Source organism: Corylus avellana, chromosome 4 (genome assembly GCF_965113065.1).
Source record: "Corylus avellana chromosome 4, dhCorAvel1.hap1.2, whole genome shotgun sequence".
Classification (NCBI taxonomy): Eukaryota; Viridiplantae; Streptophyta; class Magnoliopsida; order Fagales; family Betulaceae; genus Corylus; species Corylus avellana.
In genome coordinates, this window is record NC_142493.1 from 21,916,759 (window position 1) to 21,941,048 (window position 24,290).

Genomic DNA, 24,290 nt, shown 5'->3' on the forward strand with positions numbered 1-24,290 from the left:
ATATTAACATGCTATACAACATTAAATACACCTGAAAGAGTCCTAGCCTATAAAGTACATTAATTATTCAAGATAATATGTTATGTTTCATATATTTCTTTATTATTGAGTTGGACTTTTGCATTTTTTCAATAATAATTTCATATTTTGTGTTCTTGAGTTGCGAGATGTGACTTTTACACTTGGATAGAAATTTCCTTGAAATGAGTTTGGAAGAAATTTTTTTCAACCTAGTCTAATAAGTATCAAGTGTCATCTCATATATTTTTTACTTAACATTTTATTTAATATTTTAACAGTCATTTATTGTCATTCTACTAATCTAAAAACTCAAATATTAATTTTTTAAAAACTCAAAAATATTGAATGACACTTATTTCGATACTTGCTAAGGTAGCTTGAAAGAAATTTCCTTAAGTTAGAAGGAAATTTCCTCAAAAAATAGTTGGGGGGAAATTTGAGGAAGGAAAAGTGGAGTATTTTAAGAGACATTAGAGATAACTTTTTTCAAAGCACTTGAGGACGCACGTGGAGTATTTATTCTTCTCCCAAGAAAAAGAAGCCGCCAATTAAGCCAGAAGATGGATGGGAATTCAAGTCCAAACAATAATATCAGCAGACGATCGATCAGCATTCAGCATCGGTAGAGAAATACAATCCTTTGATCTCATGTGACAAATGCTACTTATTTTTATCCCAACATAAAGATGAAGCCAAGCCAGAAAATGGGAATATATATTTAAGGACAAACAATAACATTACGCATTGGTAGAGGAAATTACAATCCCGTGGTGTTTAGTTCTGATACCAAATGTTATAAATAGGGCTGTAAATAAACTAGTCTTCGACAATTTACTCAGTTTAGCTCGGCTCGAACTCGAGCTCGATATTATACAAACCCTCAATTAGTAAATAATACATATCCAACTCACTTGAGAAAACTTTATAGGGGCTCGCGAGCTTAGCTCGACTCATTAGTTCGTTCATATATCTTGTATATATATACAAATACATATTAATAAATTACTAAAAATTAGTTATATAAATTCAAGTATGCATATTAGTAATATATGTTACTTAATATTTATATGTATGTGTATTAGTTAACATACTATCTAGTTAGTTTATAAACTAACATATTATCTAGTTACTCTATTTAATAACCTAGCTCGAGTTCGAGTTGAGCCCGGCTCGGCTCGGCTTGACTCGAATAGCATCCTCAACGAGCTCTAGCTCACCCGAGCTTCTAACGAGCCAGTTTTGAAATCCTAAAGCTCAACTCGGCTCGGCTTGATTACAACTCTAGTTATAAACTTTAGGTAGAACTCATCCTTAAAAATCGACTTACAAGATAAGAGTACCCCAAGAACTTATATACATATAATTAAGTTTAAAGTTAACCCATACGAAACACAAGCATCATATCAAGAAGCCAAGCTAGAAAATGAGAATTCTAAGTCCAAAAACAATAACATCATTGGTAGAGAAAATCACAATCCTTTTTATGTGAAAGAGCTCTGAAAATCCACAAATGCTACTTATTTTTCTCCCAAGATAATCAAAGAAGAAGCCAAGCCAGAAAATGGGAATTTAAGGTCAAACAATAACATGATCGGCAGACGACCATTACTGAGGAAATTACATTAATCCTTGGTGTGACGTAAAATCCTCCACATTGTACCTTCCCCGCCATTGGTTTAACTAGATGTTAACACGGAGGCGATTTAGAGAAAATAAGTAGCATCAGGGCCATTGATCATATCATATTGTTGACAGAAGTGGCATTTTCTAGAATCAAATATTCAATATAATTTTGTACGCATTTAGAAATTTGCCGACCACATTAGAAAAAAACATGTGTTTTGCAAAGGTAAAACACGTAATCTTTTTATGATCAACGTACTAATAATTATAGAAGGTGAGAAATACATGTATCATCGGTTGTTGGGCGTCGATCTCGGTTAATTACTTAATTACCATATGAGACCAGACAATATATACGTAGACATGTGTCAAACTTGCCGAAAATGTTGCCGCTACAAAAAAATAAATAAATAAATAAATAATAAAAAATCAAACATTTAGTGATGTGTCAATTTATGATACGTCACAAATGACATTGGTGATGTGAGACACGTCACTAATTCCCTTTTATTTATTTATTTTTTTAAGTTAACTCTTCATTGTAGTCCAGCCGTCTAGATGTCAAGGATTGGCTGAAAAGAGCTCTCCCGAGTCCTTCTAAGAGTCTGTTTGAGATTGCGTTTGAGAAATAGAGCTTTTAAGTAAAAAAGAACTTTTGAGCAAAAGCTTTATTTTTAAGCTTTTGCTAAAAGTGCGCTTTAGTCATTTTTATGCCTTTTGGACCCTTAAAATTGCTTTTAATTTTTTTTACTAAATGATTACTTTTTTCTTCAAATAGACTTTTTGAGTATTAAAAGCACTTTTAAGTTTATCAAACGCAATCCCAAACAGACCCTAAAATGATGGCAATTGACACGCCTCTTCGTTTTCACACATGAAAAATGTGCTACAATTTTACCTTAAACCTACGTGCACTTGTGTAATTAAGAAAGAGGCCAAACAAAGTCGAAGGTTGTGGGCATGAATCATCATGTCGAGTGATGATAAACATCACACGGGCGTGTGCACGCCTGTGTGATTTAATATTTTAAAATATTAAAATATTATATTTTAATATTTTAATTATTAAAAAAAAATTAAACACAATTATGTATGCCCGTGTGTCTAATTATGTGAATGTTGATGAGTGAAGGGAGTCATACCATTAATTATGTGAATGTTGATGATGGTGATGATGAGAGGTTGAACTTGCGGTCCTAAAAAAATATCTATGGGATATATGTCATTTCACGAGATCTAGAACATTTGAATGTTGAAATTCTTTGTCATATGCGAAGTTCAGGTATACAGTGGTCACCTGACACAACATGGCGGAGTGCATGAATTGAATTGAGAATGGAGACATAAAAAAAAAAAATAATAAAAAATGAAAAAAGAATGAGATCTCTCAAGTCATTAATTGTCAAGTCACATTTAGAAATTAAGCGGTTAGGAGGACTAGAACTAGAGGGAATGACCAACCAACCCCTCTACCGTCGACTCTGACATTATGGAGTGATGATAAACGAATGGTATGACTCCCTTCACAAAAATCCTGGTTCCTCCCTTGGCCATGGATTAGAATTTTAAAATTACTAAAAAAAAAAAAAAAAGAATTTTAAAATTAAATTTTGCCATCTTTTGTAGTTATTTCATTTAAAGTGTAACGTCCCCAAAATTAACTAATTCAAATAATTAACTTCTGTTTTTTCTTTAAACACGCCATGCGACGACTTGATTTGGTTTAGAAGTATGTGTAGGTGCTTTAAAAGTCATGTTCATAGGCTCATCGTTCTCATTTAGATTGGACGACACATGTGGCGGGTCTCGTGAATCTTTGAAAGATTAACAAGTGTAAGAGTACTAGGATTATGTTCTACCGCCAAAAACAACTAACACGTGCAAAATAATATAAAGATAAATTGCACAACAAAAATAGAATTAGCACAGCCACAACGTAAGAAATTGTTTATGATATGGAAAGCAGTTTGAACAAATTAAAGAGAAAAATCATTTCGGGACAGCCAAATCCTAAAAATCATTATACGAAAATCCAAATTACATGCATTAGAAACACTTACAAACCTCTTGCAAGTTCTAGACTCTGTAAGATTAACAAGCTTCTAGCTTATCTCCTAGCTAACCAATCTTCATAGAGTGCATTTCCTTACTGACTCATGGTAGACTTCTTTATGGTTGTGGGATGTGTATGGTGTGTTTGAATCTCACACAAAATACCCAAGTAAAAGAAAGCTTGAAGCTTTTTAAAAAACTTGACTAAACACCAACGAAGGGTATCGCCTCTACGAGGGAAAAGTTCACAAACTTCTTCGTCGAGAACCTCCAAACTCTCAAGAGTGTAAATGAAAAGGTTACTTGAAACAGACCCGAATGAGAGAATATATACCGGAACAGTTTTCAGTCTTCACGTCTTAACGAGACTATGTATAGTCTCGTTAAGACGAGAAGAAAAAAAATATCACAGAGTGATATAGACTGAAGTACTAGTTCACGAGCCTAATAGAAAATTATTGCTATTAAATTCTTAAGTCTCTTGTTCCACCAACTAACACTACCAAAAAAATAAAAATTAAAAAAAAAAAAATGCCAGAAATTTTATGCCACCAAGTACATGTGCTAGGAAATCATGTGCCAGGAACTCCCCGTGCATTGGACAGATTATTGAGATCTCTTCTTTACCCGCCATAAATTTGTATTACCTCCTGAGTTGTTCTATTTTCTTCTTCTCTAAACTACACTTAGATCTGAACGAGCATTTTCTTCTTCTACCACACCAAGCTTTCATTTTCTCTAAACCAGCTCTCTCACCAACTGTCCTCCTTCCTCTTCATAGGTGTTTTTTTTTTTTTTTTTCCTCTCTCATTTAGTTTGAAGATGTATTTTTTTATAGCAATTAAAGTAAGCTTCTTTATTTTAAATAATTTGTGTTCTATAAGAAATTATGTTTAGTTTAATGCTAAATTATTATTATTATGTTAAAAAGGAAAAAAGTGACCCACTGTTGGGTTACTTGAGGATGATTTGACCTCCCCAAAAGGAGCCAATAGGGGTGGCCAAAGGGGTGGCTCAACTACTCCCAAAACCTATTTTGAATGTGACCAAAATAGTCAACCATCTCTAAACAATTTTTAGAGGTGGCTAAAACATTCCTAAGCTTGTTGAATGGCCAGCCACCCTATCAGCCGCTTTGAAGTGGCCATCATCCCCATCCTACTTTAGGGTTGGCTAGCTATCTCATTCCACTTTGAACACTTCTTCTAAATGTGGATGACTTAGCATTGTTCTAACCATTCATTGCGAATAGTTATTGTAGGGGGATTCCTGCTCCTTCAGTGATCATCCAAAGGCACGGAATGATCCCTCCAGCCTCAAACACTTGCAAAGGTTACTAAAAAAGAGATGGTAGGTTTTGTTTGTGTTAGAAGGTAAAAGGTTTTTATGATGATCGCATTCTCGTAAAAGTTGAATTTTTTGCTGAATCCAAAGGAACATGAACGGTGGAACAGTTCCCGAGCAATATTTCACTTTGCTTAAGTCATTCATGAGTAATGTTATAAGTCCCTCTTGTATCCCTGTTGAATCCCTCCAAGAATAATGTGACTATTAAAATCACTATTAAGCTTATAATTTATCATTATTGAATTTCGATCAAATAGTGATTTTAATAGTCATATCATTCTTGAAATGACTCAAGAGGAACACAACACAAAAAAAAAACTTCTAAATTTACTCGTCATTTAGTGGTGATTTGAGGACCAGAAACAGCATGCTGTGATGCTCAGGCGACTAACAATATGAAAATCATAAATTAAACATATTGGCTGCCATTGCCAATCCAAACAATTATTTGCTGATTGGTCCTTCCTACAAATAATAGATTGTTACCAATAAAAAATATCCAAACACAATATTGAAGCAGCCCAACAATGGGCATCGACCAGTGAATTACAAGTTGCTCAAATGTTTAATTTGCAGGGCAGGTATGAAAATTCCAATGAATTATTATTACAACGCAATAAGATTATAATTTTGACACATTCCAACAACAATATAGTTATAATATAATCCAACGCAAGAAAGCGCCACTTTGAATAGCTTATGTGGGCTTCGAGAAAGAAATGAAGAAACGCAGCTCATCTCAGAAATCCGCAAAAACCGCGAAAAGATCGCCATGGATGTAATCGTTATCTACCAGGCTGACCAAGAAATAGCTGCTCTGGACCTGCAAAAGCTCAATCGAATTTTATTATAAGTATCGTATTACTGAATTGAATCCTTATCAAGTGTGTTGTTTGTGAAAAATAAATGAATTCGACATTTATGAATACAGCCGACCTCTTCAAGCAATTTTCTGGATGCGTCGCCCTCCGGGTACAAGCAAGCCCATCCCCTCGACCAGATTTCAAATGCCTCGTCCTTCCACACGTGAAAGCTGGAAGGATCCACGACGGTTGGTTGGATGATCTCCTTTGCCGGAAAGACTCCCCATGTCACGGCATTCACATCAGTTTTGCCGGAATTAGATATCCAACTCCCTTCTTTGTTTACAGACATGTAGGTTAGAGATGGGAAAGCCTTGCATTTCTCGACAAGTGCATCCAACTTCTCCCTAGAGCAGAAAAACTCAACGTAGGCCTTCTGATAAACATATCCTACCGGCCCACCCCATCCTGAACCATACACCAATCATGCCAAAATAAATCAGATAAATTAAATGTGGTTTGCATGCCAAATCAAATATCTAAATATTATTTTGAGAAAAGATCACTAAAAGTTTAATCAGTTAATCTTTCAAAATGAGAAAATTGAGAAAAATCCCCTACAGAATACTAATAACTTGGTCACAGCAATCCTTGAGTAAAATAAGCACCACACGTACAAGAACACATCTTAAACAAGTACTCTTTGTGGGGACCAAAATATCGAACAGATAAACAGTATTGAAGAGATAGAACGATGTGAATTAATATATACTAAAAGAGAGAACCAAAACAGCAGGAACGGGAACAATTGAAACTACAAACTGAAGTTAGATGGTCAAGCTCAACAACCAGAACAAACTACAACACCACCAAATCTCAGCAATGTACTCTGGGTAAATGGAAACATTCTTAAATTTAAAATCCCACTCTCTCTATGTACTAAATGTAATGAAACCCCCAACAAAAAGTAACTAGTATCTAATCGTTCATGAATGGGGATAGAAACCAAATCACTCTAGGAATTTCACAGGCATCAAAGTTTAACATCAGCTTATAGCACCAAAGAGCTCATGCACTTTTGACTCTTCAGCAATTTGTACACCTCAAGTTATATTCTTAACAGTAGGATTTAAAGGAAAGGCAAATCAATACTAACAACTAATATCAGTGTCACACAAAAGACATAAGATATAAACTGGGTTATTTGGTAATTTCCATGATAATACACAACAGTTTTTACTCACCAACAGAAGGGGAAGAAGATTTTTCCCCGTTGACTGCAGGTTGGCTGTTGATGGTAAGGAAGCCCTTCAAATTAATCTTTCCCAATTGCTCATTTATGATTCGTGTTTCTGGCTGAAGCCCGTCTAATTCTGACCAAGGACTGCTTCTCAATTTTCCAAGGCAATATTTCTTAAATTTCTGACAAACAAATCCAACACAAAATTTTAATCAACTCTACGACAAAGAAATAAGACTAATGCACTAAAAATGGAAACCGTACCTCATGAATATCTTCAACATTCCTCAAAGGTGTAGCCCATTCTTCAAGAAGTTTCTTGTCACGTGCACGTGGCCGCATGAACTGTTCAGAAAATTATGACTTGAATTCATAAATGGCCAATACTTAAAAACTAATAATAAATAATAAAAAAAAGAAAGATATAAACCAGGTCATGTCTCTCATCAAACCCATGATTACTTCCAGTCATCAAATCTAAATTAATTGAGGAGTATCATCTAGGCATGCAAGATGTTGTAGAAGTACCAGATGCATAGAAAGAAATATCCTGGAGTTTTAAAGAAACAACTACACGACGTATTATTCATAAAGATGACAGAGGCAGAGGTTTTGCATTCTCTCTGGTATCAGGGTTCTGTTACAGTCAAGATAAACAACTTACCAAAAACAACCCAGATAACCACCATTTGAAGAGTCTGCATATTATTGCAGTGACTATATAGGCGACATTCCACTGCTCAGAGCATTTTATTTACTGATTCAACCAATAGGCTTCACGGGCCAACTCCACAAGGCTGAACTTTATCTTAAACCAGATCACACTATTCCTACCACCATTGACATGTAGTAATATTGTTCTAAACCATATTAGAAACATAAAGTTGTACTGCTACTGTTCTAAAGACCAATGACACCGTAATTAACATGTACGTAAAACCAACAAAAACTGGTAGGCTGCAACGGCTATAAAGAGACCTCTAGCCAAACCTTATGCACAAATGTGAGAAGAAACTGCCTTATTACTTGAATGCTACATGTTGTTTAAAAAAACACAGTACCTTGTTATCACGCCAAACAAGATCGCCAAAAATATTATCAAAATTTACCAAGAAATGACATCTAGTGAAAGGTTCAACTTGCTGAATTTTTTATAAATTTGGTATAAATTAAGAAAATCAAGCTGTAGATTCATGCCCACCTGATAGTCGGTTAATGCTCCATATGATGGATTACAAGAATCAGCCCATCGTCCATGTGGGTACTGCTCCCAGCCTGTAGTCCTTGAAATGTAGCTCTTTGGACGATTAGCCCTACCATATGAGACTAGGAAAATAAGATCTCTTGAAAATTTCACCAGATTTTAAGATAGTTCAGTGCATCCTAATTAAATTACTGAATTTTAGTCCAAAATATAGTCCCAGATGTTGCATACCAGAAAATTGGACGAACGTCTTCCTTGACACGGAAAACATTCGCTGGGCGTCTCCAGGGCAAGGGCCTCGAAATTTTGGTCTCTTCAATCAAACCAAGATTCTGCCAAGTACTTCTATTATCAGGGCTAACTGTTGTAACAAGTATTAATCATTTAAACAATATCATGCACGTCCCAAGCCAGACCAATTGATGAGGATATAAGAAATAACCATTAATATAGCTAGTGCTGACTTCTCCATGTTTAGCGTATAAAGATGCACTGTCCTAATCCCATGAGCTAAAATCTTCTTGCACATTTCCGTTCCAAGGTGAATTCCATATGCTCTAACAGCTTCTTCATTGTCCTTAATAGGCTCCAAGGCAGCAGAAACTTCAGCAGGTATCTACAATATGTCAATAAATGCAAAGATTATATCACATTGATATATATATATATAGAATAACCACCAAATGTCTATATTTAACAGAATACACCACAACAATAGAGTAAACAATTAGCACACACATCCAAGGACAGATTTTTTTTTAACATATTTTTGTCTATATTTTTTTTTTAACATATTTTGATGTACAATATCTAGTGTCGCACCATTTGTTACTCACATCTATGCTATCACACTAAAAGGACTAGTCAATTTTGAATCAATTATAATGCTCATTTTCGCTGAGTAAGCAATATGGGACTTAGCAACCATAAGTATCTTTATAAACCACCCACTCTATGTGAACTATTCATTTTCCCAAAGTAAGACCGGGACATTACAAACTCCCCCCTTAAACCCTTGACGTCGACGTCATGGCCACGTTATGCAGTGCTGACAGTACCACATGGCATTACTAGATAGCTCTGATACCATTTGTAACAACCAAAGGAAAAACACTAGCCCCATATGTGCTATCACCCCAAAGAGACTAGTCAATTTAGAGCTTTCCTAAAATCACTTATAAAGTCAGTTTTTATTTAGTAAATAAGCAATGTGGGACTTAACACCCATGAATATCTTTATAACCACTCACTCTATGTGAGCTATTTATATTCGCAATATAGAATCGGGGTGTGACACCATTTTCACCTATAACTAGTAAGTTTGACATCATTTAGTTTTAGGGTTTGACAAGTGGCAAAAGATAAACTTTTGAAAGAGATTCTACTCATTAATATTAGTTTATGGAATTCTCACATCTTCTATATCTATACTCAATTATCAGAAAGAAATAGAGTAGCCCAAAAAACTTACTGATACAAGGATATAAACATAACACACCCACCCCCACCCCCCCAAGCACATGCAAAGAGAGAGAGACACACACAGAGAGAATCCTTAGTGCGGGTAACTTTTAAGGTGTATCTGCAACCAAATGGGGAAGTGGATTGACCTGCTATTCATATTGGAAACCATTAGTAATCTAAAGATTCAGGGGAAAAAAACAAATTTTATAAGTAATAGTCAATTTTATTGAGATTCAGGGGGGAAAAAATTGACAGTCAGTGTCATCAATTTAGAGGGTAATCAACCTTCTAGTCTTTTATCTCATGATATTGACCTTCTATACATTGGGCTATTTGGAAGGACAAGGGCTATGGTATCTCCAAATTTGAGTAGATTCAGTTTATCCCATAATGCTATTCAAACTCCATACCAGGCACTTATAGAACTCTGCATAACTCTGGTTAGGGGGGGCTCTCCATATTGAAATTTTGATCCCAATAAGCCAGAGCTTAGCTTTTCTCTGCTTCTTAAATATTTCAAGAAACTGCCTCTATAAGGTGCAATGCATTCAAAAAGACACAAACCCAACGATCATCCCAATACATCCGACATTTCCACTCTTCAGCCAAACAGAGATAGAGAGAGAAAGACACACACACACACACAGACAGAGAACAGTGTGCACAGAACAATACAGTCCACCACAAATATGTCTCAAAAGAGATTGCATACCTTTGTTTTGCAAAAACCAGTCATGCGTATGAAGCCCTTATAGTTATTAATAGGCATAATTCCCGGAACAATGGGACAAGTTATTCCAATTTTGCGACAATCATCCACGAATTTGAGGAAAATATCAGTATCATAGAATAGCTGAGTGATAATTAGATCCGCTCCAGCTTCAACCTACAAAACAGGAAGATTCAGGAAGATGAATTCACTAGCATGCTCGTCCAATCTATTTCTAAGCGCAGATTCATCAGAAAGAGGAGTTACAGTAGAATAGTAGCAACACCTTTCTCTTGAGATAGGCGAGATCGTTGTGATAAGCTTCCAGTGAGGCCACACCATTACTACCTATAACGTCGGGATGTGCCTCTGAGCAGAGAAGTACAAGTAAAAGATTATAAGCAATAGAGACATAAATCAATCTTCGCCGCAATAAAACCAGAAGGATAATTAATGGCAACCTGGATAACCAGCAACTGTAATGCCGAAGTAGTCACCATACTGAGCTCTGATATGTTTCACCTAAAGCAAAAACAGAGACCATTGAAATGCGTATGTGCGAGAGTAGGCAGAGAGAGAGAGAGAGAGAGAGAGAGTTACGAGGTCAAGGGCGCAGGCGAAGCCGCCCTGGATCTGGACGAACTTGTCCTGGCCGTGAGGGGGATCGCCGCGGAGAGCGAGAACATTCTGGAGGCCATTGGACTTGATGGTGGAGAGGGCGTGGTCGATCTTGTCGACGGGCATGTTGGTGCAGGTGAGGTGCATCATGGACTCGACGCAGATGATGTTCTGCATCCTGTTAGCGATGTCGAGGGTGAGATCGGCGGTGGAGCCACCGGCGCCCCAGGTGATGTCGCAGAATGCGGGGTTGTGAGCGACCATGCGGTCCATCCTCTCGAAGAGGTTGTCGACTCCATCATCCGTCTTTGGGGGGAAGAACTCGAAGGAGAACACCACCTTCCCTTCCTCCGCAAGCCCTGCCTGGATCTTCTCTATTACTTTCATTTTCTCAGCTTCTGATCTCTCACCGACACACCACTGCCTTTTCTATTAACTTAAAAAACTCTTTTTATTAACAAAATCTTACTAGTTTGTTTGAATTGGGATTCAGATCCAGATTTAGGCTTTTGGAGTCGAGATAGATAGAGAGAGAGAGAGAGAGAAGTGGTCCAGCTTACAAGGGAATGTGCTTCCCATTTTATAGAGAGAGAGCAATAGCCCCCACAAAAGGTGCACCAACAACCTCCGGAGTCTGACGTGCGGAGTCGGATCCATCTCTCTCGTGATATTTTGGTTTTCTTCTTTAAAATTTGTTTGGAGTTTCGTCTTTGAGAAGTGGAATGGGAGTTTGGAATTAATTAATGCGCTTATTTTCTAAAATATAAATCTTAATTTTTTTTATTTTATTATGCTGTTCATTTGCATCAAATATGGATCAGCGTAGTCTTCAAGAGGTAGTTCAATCGGCTGGGACCACACTTAATGAAGTGGAAGTCACCAGTTCGAATCCCCCTCCCCCCCTCTTATGCGGACATATCAAAAAAAAAAAAAAAAAAAAAAAAATATGGATCAGCGTCTTAATGTGAAATTAAGGTAAGAATTTTTTTTTTTTTCTTTTCAAATTTTACGTTTTTTGTATTGAGTAAGTTTCGAGGGAAGTGTGATTTTAGTATTAAAAATAGAATAATATTTTTATAATTATCAATTATAAGAGTTTGTTTGAGATTTCCGTTAAGCAACTTAAATAATACTTTTAATATTTAAAAAATGTGTCTCATATATTTATATATATATATAAAAAATTAAAAAAAAAAAAATTTAAAGTAGAAAGAAATAACTCTAAAAAATACTTCTTTATTTTTTACTTCACTAAACTTTTGGAGTTTTTTTTTTTTTTATCTTTTTACATGTTCGCATAAAAAGAGAAAAAAAAAAAAAAATTCAATATAGTAACTTCCACATGACCTCATGCCTATAGAACTAGCCTTTGAGGACTAAGATTAATGCCAATGTCAAGTGCAAAAGTCGAAGAGTGCCTAGTTGGAAACTAAGCATTTAGCATTATAACAAACTCCTTAATTTAATTTTGCAAGTGATAGACTAAACATTCCTTAAAAGTTAAAAAGTGTTTTAACCTCCTTCTGTACTTTATACATGTTTCTTCTATAACTCGGTTTACGGGGAATAGGCATAATCTCAAATCCTTAACGGGGTGTGGGAACCGACTCGTGTTAAAAGTAAAAAGAATCTATTGGTGAAGAGTCATCCACTAGTCAGCATCCTTTCCTACCCCTTGTGTCCCCACCTCACCAGCACCAGGGAAAACAGAGCATGGTGGGGATGGGTTTGGCTGATTTTGGTTGGTGGGTGGGACCACCATACCTACCCTCCATCCATCTCCTCGCCTACTCTTGCCACCATGGCAAAAATGAATTTAGCATTACAAAAAGATGGCATTTATATGACTTAGGTTTAACATACAAAAGCTCTTCCATGCACTAACATGTGGATGCATCAAGAAAAGACTACCTGATTAATCAATGTGCCTCTGAAAATTAGCCTCAATCCAATCATTCAGATAATGTCAAGTTAGCCTCAATCCAAGGGGCGCTTCAACTTCACTTGGCCAAGAACACAACACAACACAACTTGGCTTTGAAACCTACTACCCGGTTTTTTTTTTTTTTTTTTTTTAAGTAATTTTTTGTCCCCTAAGAGAAAGAAAGAGATTTAAACTAATGGCTTCCGCTTCATGAAGACAAGGTTAATAATTGCCCAAGTGCCCTTTTGGGATTCCAGCACCACAGGCAAAGCAAACCCCTCATATCCAAGAGGGGACCCTACTAGTTTCCCCTTACAAAAATATCTTTAACATCAATGGAATCAGTTTACAAACTCCTTATTAGGTTAAGAAAAAATGGTACAACATTCTGGGTGAACTCCATGCAAGGAACGATGAATTGCTTATTTTATGAGTGCACAACTAGGGTTCATTCATTTGGTATTTTGCATTCTTGTGAGTCATGCGCAAGGCAGATGGATCCTTGTTTTATGAGAGACAACAGAGACGATGCTCTAGTACCTGAAATTCAACAAACAAATTTATCTGAGTTTAACCTCATTACATTTTCATCTTACAGCCATTGACCAAGCCAAAAAAAAGAAAAGAAAAAGAATATGCACATACAGTGAAACATGTTACAATTGCTTATGACCATCGGTGCGATCTTTGCTTCAACAAAATCCTTCAACCATGAAAATAAATTCAAAATAAGAAGGGAAATCAACAAACATTGCACATCAACAGACATTATTAAAGATAAACTAATCACCTGTCATTCTGTGCAACTAGAAGCATATAACAATAATAAATTTGCAAGCACAAAGATAAAGATTGTGAAGCTCTCCGAATATAAAAGAAAAGTAAAGCAACAGGTAGGGCAATATGTGCCACAAAGACTGGATAAAACATCATAATGTTACAAAAGGTTAGAATAGAAGGAAAAAAAAAAAAAAAAACAAAGAAGATCCCCCTTTTCCTCCTCCTTGATAACCAACCACGAAAAAAACGCAAAACAAACAATAAAAAGCTTCTTTTTTTTAAAAAAAAAAAAAAAACCTATGATACAAAACTTTACGTCCAGACCTCCACCTACTTTAAAACTCAGAAAACTCTTAAATTCAACAGTAAAAACCTCTTCATCACCTGAAACATACTTCATTGTTTATCCAATGCATGTGTTAACGTTACCATAATGAACAGAGCCCACTAGAGTGCCTTCAACTATCACCCTCCATCATGACACAGACCGCAATCAAGCATCACCATTTCCCCAAAATCCCCACCAAAATTTAGCAAGTCATTCCCCTCTAAATATTACTTTTTTCTGTTACTAAAATATCACAACTTAGTTTCTTAGTTTATTCCTAAACTTTGCTAAGATACAATCACAAAGTGTTCGCAAAAAAGATTGTAAGATACAGATAAGATTACCTAACAGGCAAGGGTTCAAAAACAAAACTTGTACTTACCCCACACTAAAATCACAACATTGCTAATTCCCAATCTTCTTTTGTCATGTCAAGAAATTCGACAGCACCATCTTCAAACATGATCTGAAAAAACATACATTACATCTTCTCACATAAGTTTATTGTGCTAATCAAATCAATAGAAACCAACATAGAGCAATCCCTTTTTTTTTTTTTTTTTTTTTTTTTGATGAATCAACATAAAGCAATCTCTTACCGAGTGTTTTTTGGAAAATTTATCAAAACGTTTGATAATCCCAAAGGACCTGGAGCATAGAGCGCATGGAAATGAAAATATTTAGTACAGTGACAACACATGTGACAACACAACATTTGAAGTCAAAGTTCTAGTGAACGGCGCTTTACAAACATAAAAAGTAAATAAGAAATAAAAGAGACTAACAGGGAATATTAATTCAGCTAAATCAAACAAATTAAGCAAATTACGTCACTACAAAATGTTTGAATAAGATATCTAAACATTTTACTGGGAAAAAAATTATGTACTTCCAGGATTCATTTCTTAAATAACCAAACACTTCTTTTTAAAAAGATTGTGAAGTAACATTTCAAGCTGCTGATCCTTTAGAAAGTAATTAATGCGAAGAAAATTCAGACATAAGAGAGCATCACACAATCTGCTTGATATATAATGTAAATGAGTTCTTGAAAGCAGCCCATAGGGCCACAAACAAATCCTTTTATTACAACTAGGCTGGTCCAATCAAGCCTATATTGCCAAAATTAATGTATCCTTTATTTGTTCTTTGTATTGAGGCTCTTTTGGGAAGCAAAGGAAGGGGTACGTACCCCCCCGTAAAGTAATTTTTTCAAAAGTGCCACCCCACCCCCCCTCCCAAAAAAAAACATGATACAAGAAATATGGCAAATAGCAATTGTTTTATTTCACTCACAAAATGCAGAATACTAGAAAAGGATTCTGAAAGTACCTCTCATTCATGGGGCGGGTTATCCGAATAACTTCACCAATGCAATTACGGGAGAAAGCTTTTGGTTCATTACGAACATGTGAACTCCCTGAATGAGAAAGTTTAATATATGAGGAAAACAGGACGAGCTTCAAATAACCAATCAAAGAAATCATAACAACTTTATAGCATTTGATCTACTAGAAGAAAAGGCATTTTACATATGAAAATAATGAGGAAAAAATAATAGAAAACTTCCTTACCTACATGTAAACCTCCATTCTGATAAACCTTCCAGACAAATATCCAATAGTTAGTCAGTGGCTTGCAGAACTTCAAATTTAAGCACGTTGAATACACAAAAATGACATAAGCAGTCATTGATGCAGCTAGAAATCTTATAAAACCAAAAAGCAGTCTATTGTAACCAAATTAATATTCGCAAATCAAACATCTGTGGGCATTCGGATGGTCATATTTTATACAACTCAGCTCCTGCTTAAGTTCACTGTGTAAAGGATTAAGGAAGCCCAATGGTTTGACGTAGGAAAACAATAGGGGAAGGAAACACTTTGTTTTCTCCAACATGCTAATTAAACCTTGCCAGGAGAAAAAGAAAAAAATAATATAATCCATAATTTAGCACATGGGACCATCTATTCCTCCAAGGTTGGTATTGGCAAGGGTTGCTCTGGCTAATATTACCACAATGACTCTTGTCATGGCACAACTAGGAGAAAATGTCTGTAGTCTGTAGGCTTTAGCCGTAGCGAGAGTAAATTGGGTTGCATGTAGAGACAGAAGTACCAGAAATTCTAGATTATGTTTGAGGGTGCTACAGCTTTAAGTCAACAATCAAGAAAACTTTAATTATAAAATGGCATTGGAGTTTCTAAGTCAACTTTGACATTATCAAAGACCCATCTACACATACATCCTTTCCAGACAGAATTGCTTTCAATTTGGGAGATGACACAGCCACCTGATATGCTACTAGTTTCAATGCGGCATCTGAAGACATCTTAGGCTTGGCAGGTCTGACGCCCAGCTTCCGCCTGCAGTCAGTAGCACCACAATGGCAATCTTGATCTGCACCAAACTGAACAAACCTGCTAAATTTGTTAGACTGGACTACGCGAATACAAAGTTTCATCAAGTTATGCAACGTATTGCAAGTGAAGGGATGCAACTAAAGAGTTATGCAATGGCTCATACTGATAATCATAGGTCAGATGCTCCCCCTTTTTTATGCAGCGAGTTGCAAATATGCCAATCCTTGTTTCCCCATCAATTATCCTTGAAAAAGGAAAAAACCAACACATATAAGATTAAATAAAAACTATTAACCACAAAAACAGCATTAAGGATCAGTGGAGAACCATTTTTGCATCTCAGTATTTGGACAACAACTATGGTTTATATATCTTGACTTGTTTCCCTTGTATGTCGCATCAATTACCATATCTCGATTAATTTCACACAAGTAAAAGTTTGTCTCTCCACGGTGTTTCATATTCCAGAGCCTTTCCTCACATGTTTTGTCATCAATAACTGCAGCAAAAAAAAAAAAAAAAAAAAGCATTAATTAATTGGCTTCTAAACAATACAACACACTAGACAGATGGTATATATAAAGAATATGATGACTGAAGAGGTCACCTTCTCCCACATATTCTATTACAAACTCTCCTTGTTTGATATCTTCATCTGCCACAATTCCAGAACCGCATTTCTCAGTCTGCAAGCAACAGCTCAATTTAAATTGGCATTTTACGTGCATATCCATGCAGCAACAAAACGTTTTGAGTGATCCAAGTTACAATACATGAGAATGTTATAAGACAAACAAATCAGATCAATTGAAAAAAACACGAATACTTAGAAGGAAGATTAAGTATTACCAAAACAATCAGCTCAAATGACAGCGTCCAAAACAATGAATATGTTTGCCTGTGTAAGTGTGTGTATGAGAGAGAGAGAGAGAGAGAGCTTTGTCAAATACCAAATCTGCTAACTTGTGGTTGCTAATTATGATAATGGATAGCCATAACAAAAACTCCACATTAACAGGAAAAAGTTGATGACAAATCCATTACTTATCAAATGGTTCCATTTGTGTCCTCCCCCACCCCTGGGGCCACTCACTCAAACCAAATATATATATAACTAGCTTTCAACAAATGAGTTCACAAAGGCAAAATGTATCACTGAAATCAGTCAACTCTGGTGACATGGCAGGTAAGTATCTCAAATATATTGCAAAGATCTGGTAATTATCTCAATCTTTTAGGGAATGCATATGGTGCTTAAGCTATTACGTTTGGATAGAATTTTGGTCTTTAATACTTGGTTGTTTAGAGTTACAGTTCTGTAGCTTTTATAGCTCTATTTGTCCCTGAGAGTATCCCCCATCCTCATTTTTTGTGATAACTTTCCTTTCTCAATGTATCATAATAGGGAGCAAGAAAAATTTGCCGCATAGAATGCAAGTCATTTCAAACAGAATCTTAAAAGAGAATTTTTTTTTTTTTTTTATAAGTAATAACCAATCTTATTAAAAACGTAAGGCGCCCCAAAGTACACAGGGAGTATACAACAGGGATCACCTAACTAGAAAAGGAAAAGCGAACAAAAAAATCATCAAAGGTAATCGACAACGGGGACACAGAGAATTCACAACTTATACCTTCACCAGTTTCATCTTCTTCACAGGTCGGCTCTGGAATGGTTTGTTGAGGCATGAACTCCCACATTTACAGCCAGAGGAGCAGCTAGATAGAAGCATCCTATAGGAAGAAACTGTCAAATCATGCAATGGAAATCCTTCTTGTTAATGAAGAATCTTACAGTTAGATGAAACATATTGAAATAAGGGGCAGGCAATCATGTGCATCAAAAGTGAGCTCAGCACATGCAATGTTCTGTAAACAGGATCACAAATTGGAATACTGCTCAAATGCATAAGTTACCCGGTGGGTGTATACGAAAATGATGAAGAAAAGAATGCAATAAGAGAAGTTAGAACATGGCCTATGTTTGCACCGATTTTTTTTTTCCAATAAATGTTTTATTATTATCCTTAAAAAGGGGAAGAAAAAAAAAAAGAAAACTATAGTTGATATTTGAAAAATGTAATAGAAGTTCCCAAGTACGAAAATGATACAAAGGAACTCCTTAGATGATCAAAGTAATAGACAACTACATCTTTTTTTTTATGAGGAGAAACCTCGACAAGGCAGGGCCCTTTGAACCCACCCCTACAAAGTAAACTTCAAACCCGTGCACTGCACTCTCGGAAGTTTCCTTATATAGATCAAGGTAAATCACTGACTTTTTACAGGGGGAATTTGCACCTAACAAGTCTCGAACTTGGGATGGGTGATACTCCCTAAGACCACTAGGCCAACCCCTTGGGGTTAGACAACTACATATTATCCAATTAAAGCTGTCAACAGCCCTATTTTAAGACATACAATTCAAAGCAACTGCAATTCACCAAGACGTTCCTTACCCGCAATGGCAATCTCTATCACACACACCAGAAGATCCAGGTGAAAGACAACAGGAACAGAATATTCCATCATCCTCGAGGCGTCTTTTAATCCTTTTCGTGAGATATATATCTTAAGTTTGTCAGTGTCAACAAAAGGAAACCATAAAAGATATATGAAACCAAAAAGGATTGAAGTTAAGCTATTCTAACCAGTGAGACGTATAAAACAACAAATAACGTATTAAAAATAATTAAAAAACAATTATTAGACAATTAAAAATGACCAAAATTATGCCAATGTTAAACATGCTAGAATCCTAACAAAGTTGGTGCAAACTTGTTATGAGAACCCTTCAAATATTTGACAAAGTACCTTACTACTGTAATATGCGTACATAGACAAAATTTTGAAACTTCATTTTGAAAAGGATACTGCGCTTTATAAAGGTGTAGGGCGTAGGCTTCCATTTGTTAAACCAATCCGGAAGCTCGAAATCAACAGGACTTTCAATCTGCTTCATCAACTTGTTGAATACAATCCCAACGCGATTGTGCTCAGGATTCTGATCAAACAGAAAACAGCAAGAAGCCTTAATTACAATGATTCAATAAGCATTAAAAACTACAAAATAGCCCTAAAACACACTTGAATGGACAAAACACACAAACACTACCCAATTCTAAATTTTTAGTTCCTACAAATCAAAGATAACAACACAAAAAAATAAATAAATATGTAGAAGAAGCAAAAGATTTTTCAAGAAAGAAAACGAAAATCATGTAAAATCAAATTCTTACTACCAAGCAGGAAAGGAAACAAAACTCTCAACTCAAGCATGTAAACTTTAAAAACAACCTTCTTTGTAGCAGGCATGGCATCAAGCAGCAGCGAAATAAAGGCCTACATAATCAAATAGTGAAGTCAAAATCTCAAAGTGGAATAAAGGCCAAGATTATAGCATGAGAAAATGCAGAAAATCAACAACCTTCTATACTCGTACATGTTTTAGTCCACTCAGAAAAACAATTAGGTTTTATCCTAAGCCCTAATTTCATGGAATTGAAGCCGAAAATTTGAAATACGAGCAAAATGAGCCACACATACACAGAGAGAGAGAAAGCAGCATGAGAAGAAGACGAAGAAGAAGAAGAAGAAGAAGAAGAAGCAGAGACATGAAGAGAAGAAATGGGAAGTGTTGAAGGCTCACCCGAGAGAATGAAAACCGCTAACCGCGAGTGGCACAGCAGTCTCCAGTAGCGGCCAACCCGATCCGAGATAAACTACCCATTCAGAGCGCTGATAAAAACCTAGGCGCGCCCGTTTCCTTTCTTTAACCCCCCACTTCCTTTTCCTTCTATTTCTACTGAACCCAACTTCCAAATAGGGAAAGCGTCTCGCCATCGCTCATCAACTCTGGTAAAAAAATTAAAAATATCTGCCGGAATTGTTAATAATTATGACAGAGAAGATAATACGAAAAAATTTATATAGAATTTACCTTTTTGGAGAGGACTTGAACATCTCAAAATTTATCTGAATAAGTGAATTTTTATGACTTTTTTATATTATTTATTTAAATTTGTTAATAATTTGAACAAATAATTGCTAAAAATAGAATTTTAGTAAAAATATGTAGATCTTTAGCAATTGTTTTTACCGAAATCAAATATTGCTTGAACAAGTAAGCTTTATAAAGCCTTTTTTTTATATTTATTGTCAAAATTACTAGAAAATTGTAAAAAAATATCTATATAATAAAATTGTAAATTTCTAAAATAATTTATTATAATGCTGAATTTCACTTATTAAGAAATAAAACATAAAACTTTTAATATTTGTGAGCATTTTTATTATTATAAGATAATTAACTTTTTAGCTAATAGTTAAATTCTCTCCAAAAATAAAAGTGGAGAGAAATGGTAAAAAAAATGGTATGTGGTAATTTTTCTCTCCCGCCCGAAGCGGAGAAGTCTTGAATTTAGTGGTGGGACCTACCAATGTGAAGTGTTGTTGAGGTAAAAAGTGGTGGCAATGAAAGGAGCATAACTACTGGGCTTGAGGAACAGCTGGATAGTTGAAGGTGAAAGTAGCTTATGTGGCGTGGTCTTTTTTAAAAGAATTAGACCACGTCATATGATTTCTGGAAATGATAGATTACAAATCAGGGTGACATATAGTATTTACTTTTTGAGAATATCTTCAATGTGGTATACACAAAATCCCTATTTTGTACACACCATTTAGCAGTTGACACATCAGCCTATTACATAAACTTAAAATGAAAACAAAATACCATAATAATTCATATTCTCATAATTAAAAAAAATAAAAATTAGAAGTGGCAGCCTTGGAGGAGCATCAACCCATGGGGGTGGCGGGTCACGGCTAGACCCACGGGTCTGGCCGTTTCTTCGATACTGGAGTTCCTTTTTTCAGCCTTTAAGGTGATAAAATCTTTAAAGGGTTCATTTTCCACATCTAGTTTTTAGTTTTGAATCCAAAAACGAGTTTTGAAGTATTAGAATCCGATTTTGAGGTATTAGAATCCGGTTTTGAAGCATTAGAATCCGGTTTTGAGACGGGACACTACCGTTTCAGGTGGGTTTTGAGGCGGGTCATGGCGAGACCCAAGAAAGAGACCCCGCAGCCCAACAACCGCTGCTAGTGTTGCTTCACGATCCACTGCTGCCAATTACCCAAGCCACCCTATTAAACCTCCAAACCAGACTGCAACACTGCCAATCTCCATGCCTACAAAGCCACCGATCCCTAAACAACCAGAGCCCCAGCCACGCTACATCGCCGGACCTCCAGACCCACGGCATCGTTGATCTCCAAACGGCTGCAACACCGCCGAACCTCCAAACTTGCGGCATTACGAATCTCCAAAACAGCCATTGCATCCCCGGCCACCCAATGGCCTGGGTTGGTCGTGTGGTCCACCCTAGACGGCGCCATCCAGATCTGGCCAGGGGTGGCCGCACGCCATCCCAGAAGACCGCCAGATCTCTCTCCCTCTCTCTCCGACGAGAACTTACCGGTGGATTAGGCGTGGTGCTGGTTGCTGGGCGAGTTGGGTGGGCTGGGCGTGGTGTCGGGGATGGGCTGGGCATGAAGGACGGTGAACTGGGTTGGCCGTGAAGGATTGTTCTTTGTTGGTTTTGATTTATGATTAATTGATGAGAGTATAATCAGATGTAGGAATACCTATTTTCTAATTTGCTACATGCTAAGTTGTCATTCATTGTGTGGGTTGCACAAAATGTGACTTTTGTGCAACGTCCACATAGAAGACGCACTCTTACTTTTTTAAGAGTTTCGAAGATTATGGTGCATCAAACTCTTTAGATGATGTGGTAAAATGTTAGTGGATGCGGACAGAGGCGGAATCAATATTTTTTTTAGGGGAAAATATACTTTACCCTCTTGAATTATCCACTAATTTACACTTTGACGTCCAATGTTTAAAAAGTGACACTTGACCCCCCCCCCCCCCCAAAGTTTAACACAATGACAAAAAAACTCATCCGTTTATTTTGGCCGTCACTTCGGACGGAGACCTAGTCATGTGCGTGGCACGTGACATTTTTCAACCAAAAAGTTTGAAAATGCCCTCGTAGGTAAAGTGTAAACATAAATTACTTCGAATGGGTAAAGTGTAAACATAAATTACTTCGAGGGGGTAAAGTGTAAATATAAAAAACAAAAAAAAAAAAAAAAAAAAAAACTTTTTTAAAAAAATAAAAAGAAAAACTAAACTAAAACAAAAAAAACTCGGGTTAATTACCTTTTTAATACTAAGGTTCACACTTTATTTATTTTCTCAGCTAAGTTACAAATCGTATAAAAAATGGTACTTGAGTTATGGAAAAAGACCAACTTAGTACATTCGTCACATTCTGTTAGCCCAAATTAACGGACTGCCATGTGTCACTACTAAAAAATGTCACATGTCCCTAGAAAAACTGGTTTAATAACTGGCTGTATGACGACCCGCTTGAATAAAATGTGACTAATTTTTTTTTTTTTTTTTTTTTTTTTTTTTTAAAAAAAAAAAAGCATTACCCACAACAAAGTGGATTGTCACAGTGGCATAGCGATACCGCAATATACCATGAACCCATGCATTAACCTGATTGATAATATCATATGCCACACAGAACTACATGCATCATCAATAATTCATAAGAGTTCATATCTTTGCAGCGGAGTATAAATAACGTGAAACATACATAACACATCAGAGCTGATTAATACATCTAAGTGATTAAAGCTTACATACAAAAGAATGGCTATACAAAAGTGTCACATGCGACACGAGCCATATACAAAATAATATTGTCTAAGCATATACATGAATGCTCTACAAAAGAGGGCTATCAAGTAGTCCAACAAAATAAACGCTCAATGTGTCCAGGCCTCAGGCACCGTGGTAACCTAGATACATAGCTACTGAATTATCATCTAGGGTCCCTGTACCTACATCAACAACATCGTCTGCACCATGAGAATCACCACCACCCATGATGCAGGCAGATTTTATGAGCCTGCCGTCTCCATAAAATAGAGACGATTAGCAGTATAGAACCACTAGGCTTTCAAAAGAATCATCATTTGAAAACATACTAAATCAGTTATGAAAGTATATGTAAGCCCGATCTTCCGCTCTCGGAACATGTGCACACTAACCCATCTAACTTTATACATACTTACAAATTATATAGCTTGGCAATAATACATATGGAAAGTCACCATGCATCGTCTATCCATAACGATATACATACGCACAGTTCCATCTCCCGTCTCGTATACATACCGATACGTCTAGCATAAAAATCATCATATATCATCATCATCATCATAACATTCATATGCCATGCAAACTCATGTTCATCATTGTCATTCTTGTTTCTCTGTATACCATTTGTTCCTGTCCTTACTCTGCTTGCCTCTACTTATGCCATCTACAGAGTAACGTCAATCCGTATTTTGCTTGACCCTACTTGTGCCCTCTACAAAACAAGGACCATTCTTACTTGCTGCTAATTGTGCCATCTACAAAGTAAGACCAGTTACCTTTCCTTTAACATCATTTGTCTTTGTCCTTACTCTGCTTGCCTCTACTTGTGCCATCTACAAAGTAAGGTCAATTCTTGTTTTGCTTGCCCCTACATGTGAAGGTCAATCCTTGTTTTGCTTGCCCCTACTTGTGCCATCTACAAAACAAAGACCGTTCTTACTTTTCTTGCTGCTACTTGTGCCATCTACAACGTAAGACCAGTTACATTTCCTTTAACATCATTTGTCTATGTCCTTACTCTGTTTGCCCCTACTTGTGCCATCTACAGAGTAAGGTCAATCTTTGTTTTGCT

At 36.2% G+C, this 24,290-nt stretch overlaps 2 protein-coding genes across 7 annotated transcripts; both read right to left on the minus strand.

Annotated features, from left to right (window-relative positions):
- Positions 1-5,439: 5,439 nt before the first annotated feature.
- Positions 5,440-11,724, minus strand: LOC132177599 (methylenetetrahydrofolate reductase (NADH) 2). Its single transcript, XM_059589984.2, has 11 exons — positions 11,064-11,724; positions 10,925-10,985; positions 10,750-10,832; positions 10,467-10,640; positions 8,733-8,906; positions 8,522-8,622; positions 8,288-8,399; positions 7,351-7,431; positions 7,091-7,268; positions 5,980-6,314; positions 5,440-5,866 (listed from the first exon to the last, which is right to left on the minus strand). The coding sequence occupies exons 1-11, from the start codon at positions 11,466-11,468 to the stop codon at positions 5,783-5,785; spliced, it is 1,788 nt and encodes a 595-aa protein (XP_059445967.1). The 5' UTR covers positions 11,469-11,724; the 3' UTR covers positions 5,440-5,782.
- Positions 11,725-13,287: 1,563 nt separating this feature from the next.
- ASHH3 (histone-lysine N-methyltransferase ASHH3) lies at positions 13,288-20,274 on the minus strand. 6 transcript variants are annotated; one of them, XM_059589850.1, is made up of 15 exons: positions 20,126-20,274; positions 19,774-19,818; positions 19,351-19,480; positions 18,936-19,047; positions 18,111-18,210; positions 17,084-17,162; positions 16,804-16,975; positions 16,640-16,720; positions 16,407-16,533; positions 15,688-15,706; positions 15,446-15,533; positions 14,713-14,761; positions 14,496-14,579; positions 13,651-13,708; positions 13,288-13,545 (listed from the first exon to the last, which is right to left on the minus strand). In XM_059589850.1, the coding sequence occupies exons 2-13, from the start codon at positions 19,789-19,791 to the stop codon at positions 14,508-14,510; spliced, it is 1,047 nt and encodes a 348-aa protein (XP_059445833.1). In that variant the 5' UTR covers positions 19,792-19,818; positions 20,126-20,274; the 3' UTR covers positions 13,288-13,545; positions 13,651-13,708; positions 14,496-14,507. The 6 variants fall into 6 exon arrangements, with proteins under 6 accessions (XP_059445833.1, XP_059445829.1, XP_059445827.1 ...); XM_059589846.1 differs by having other exon boundaries at positions 16,359-16,533; XM_059589844.2 differs by having other exon boundaries at positions 15,688-15,757; positions 16,359-16,533.
- Positions 20,275-24,290: the final 4,016 nt, after the last annotated feature.

What these genes read in the sequence shown, in the direction of transcription:
- LOC132177599 (XM_059589984.2), bottom strand. Translation starts at nt 11,468, where the DNA reads ATGAAAGTAATAGAGAAGATCCAGGCAGGGCTTGCGGAGGAAGGGAAG. An exon ending in CTGGTTTTTGCAAAACAAAG is followed by an intron (nt 8,907 to 10,466) that starts GTATGCAATCTC and finishes GACATATTGTAG; the next exon opens with ATACCTGCTGAAGTTTCTGC. An exon ending in ATGTTGAAGATATTCATGAG is followed by an intron (nt 7,269 to 7,350) that starts GTACGGTTTCCA and finishes TTTGTTTGTCAG; the next exon opens with AAATTTAAGAAATATTGCCT.
- ASHH3 (XM_059589844.2), bottom strand. An exon ending in AATACTGAGATGCAAAAATG is followed by an intron (nt 16,721 to 16,803) that starts GTTCTCCACTGA and finishes TCCTTTTTCAAG; the next exon opens with GATAATTGATGGGGAAACAA. An exon ending in GAATGGAGGTTTACATGTAG is followed by an intron (nt 15,534 to 15,687) that starts GTAAGGAAGTTT and finishes TTTCTCATTCAG; the next exon opens with GGAGTTCACATGTTCGTAAT.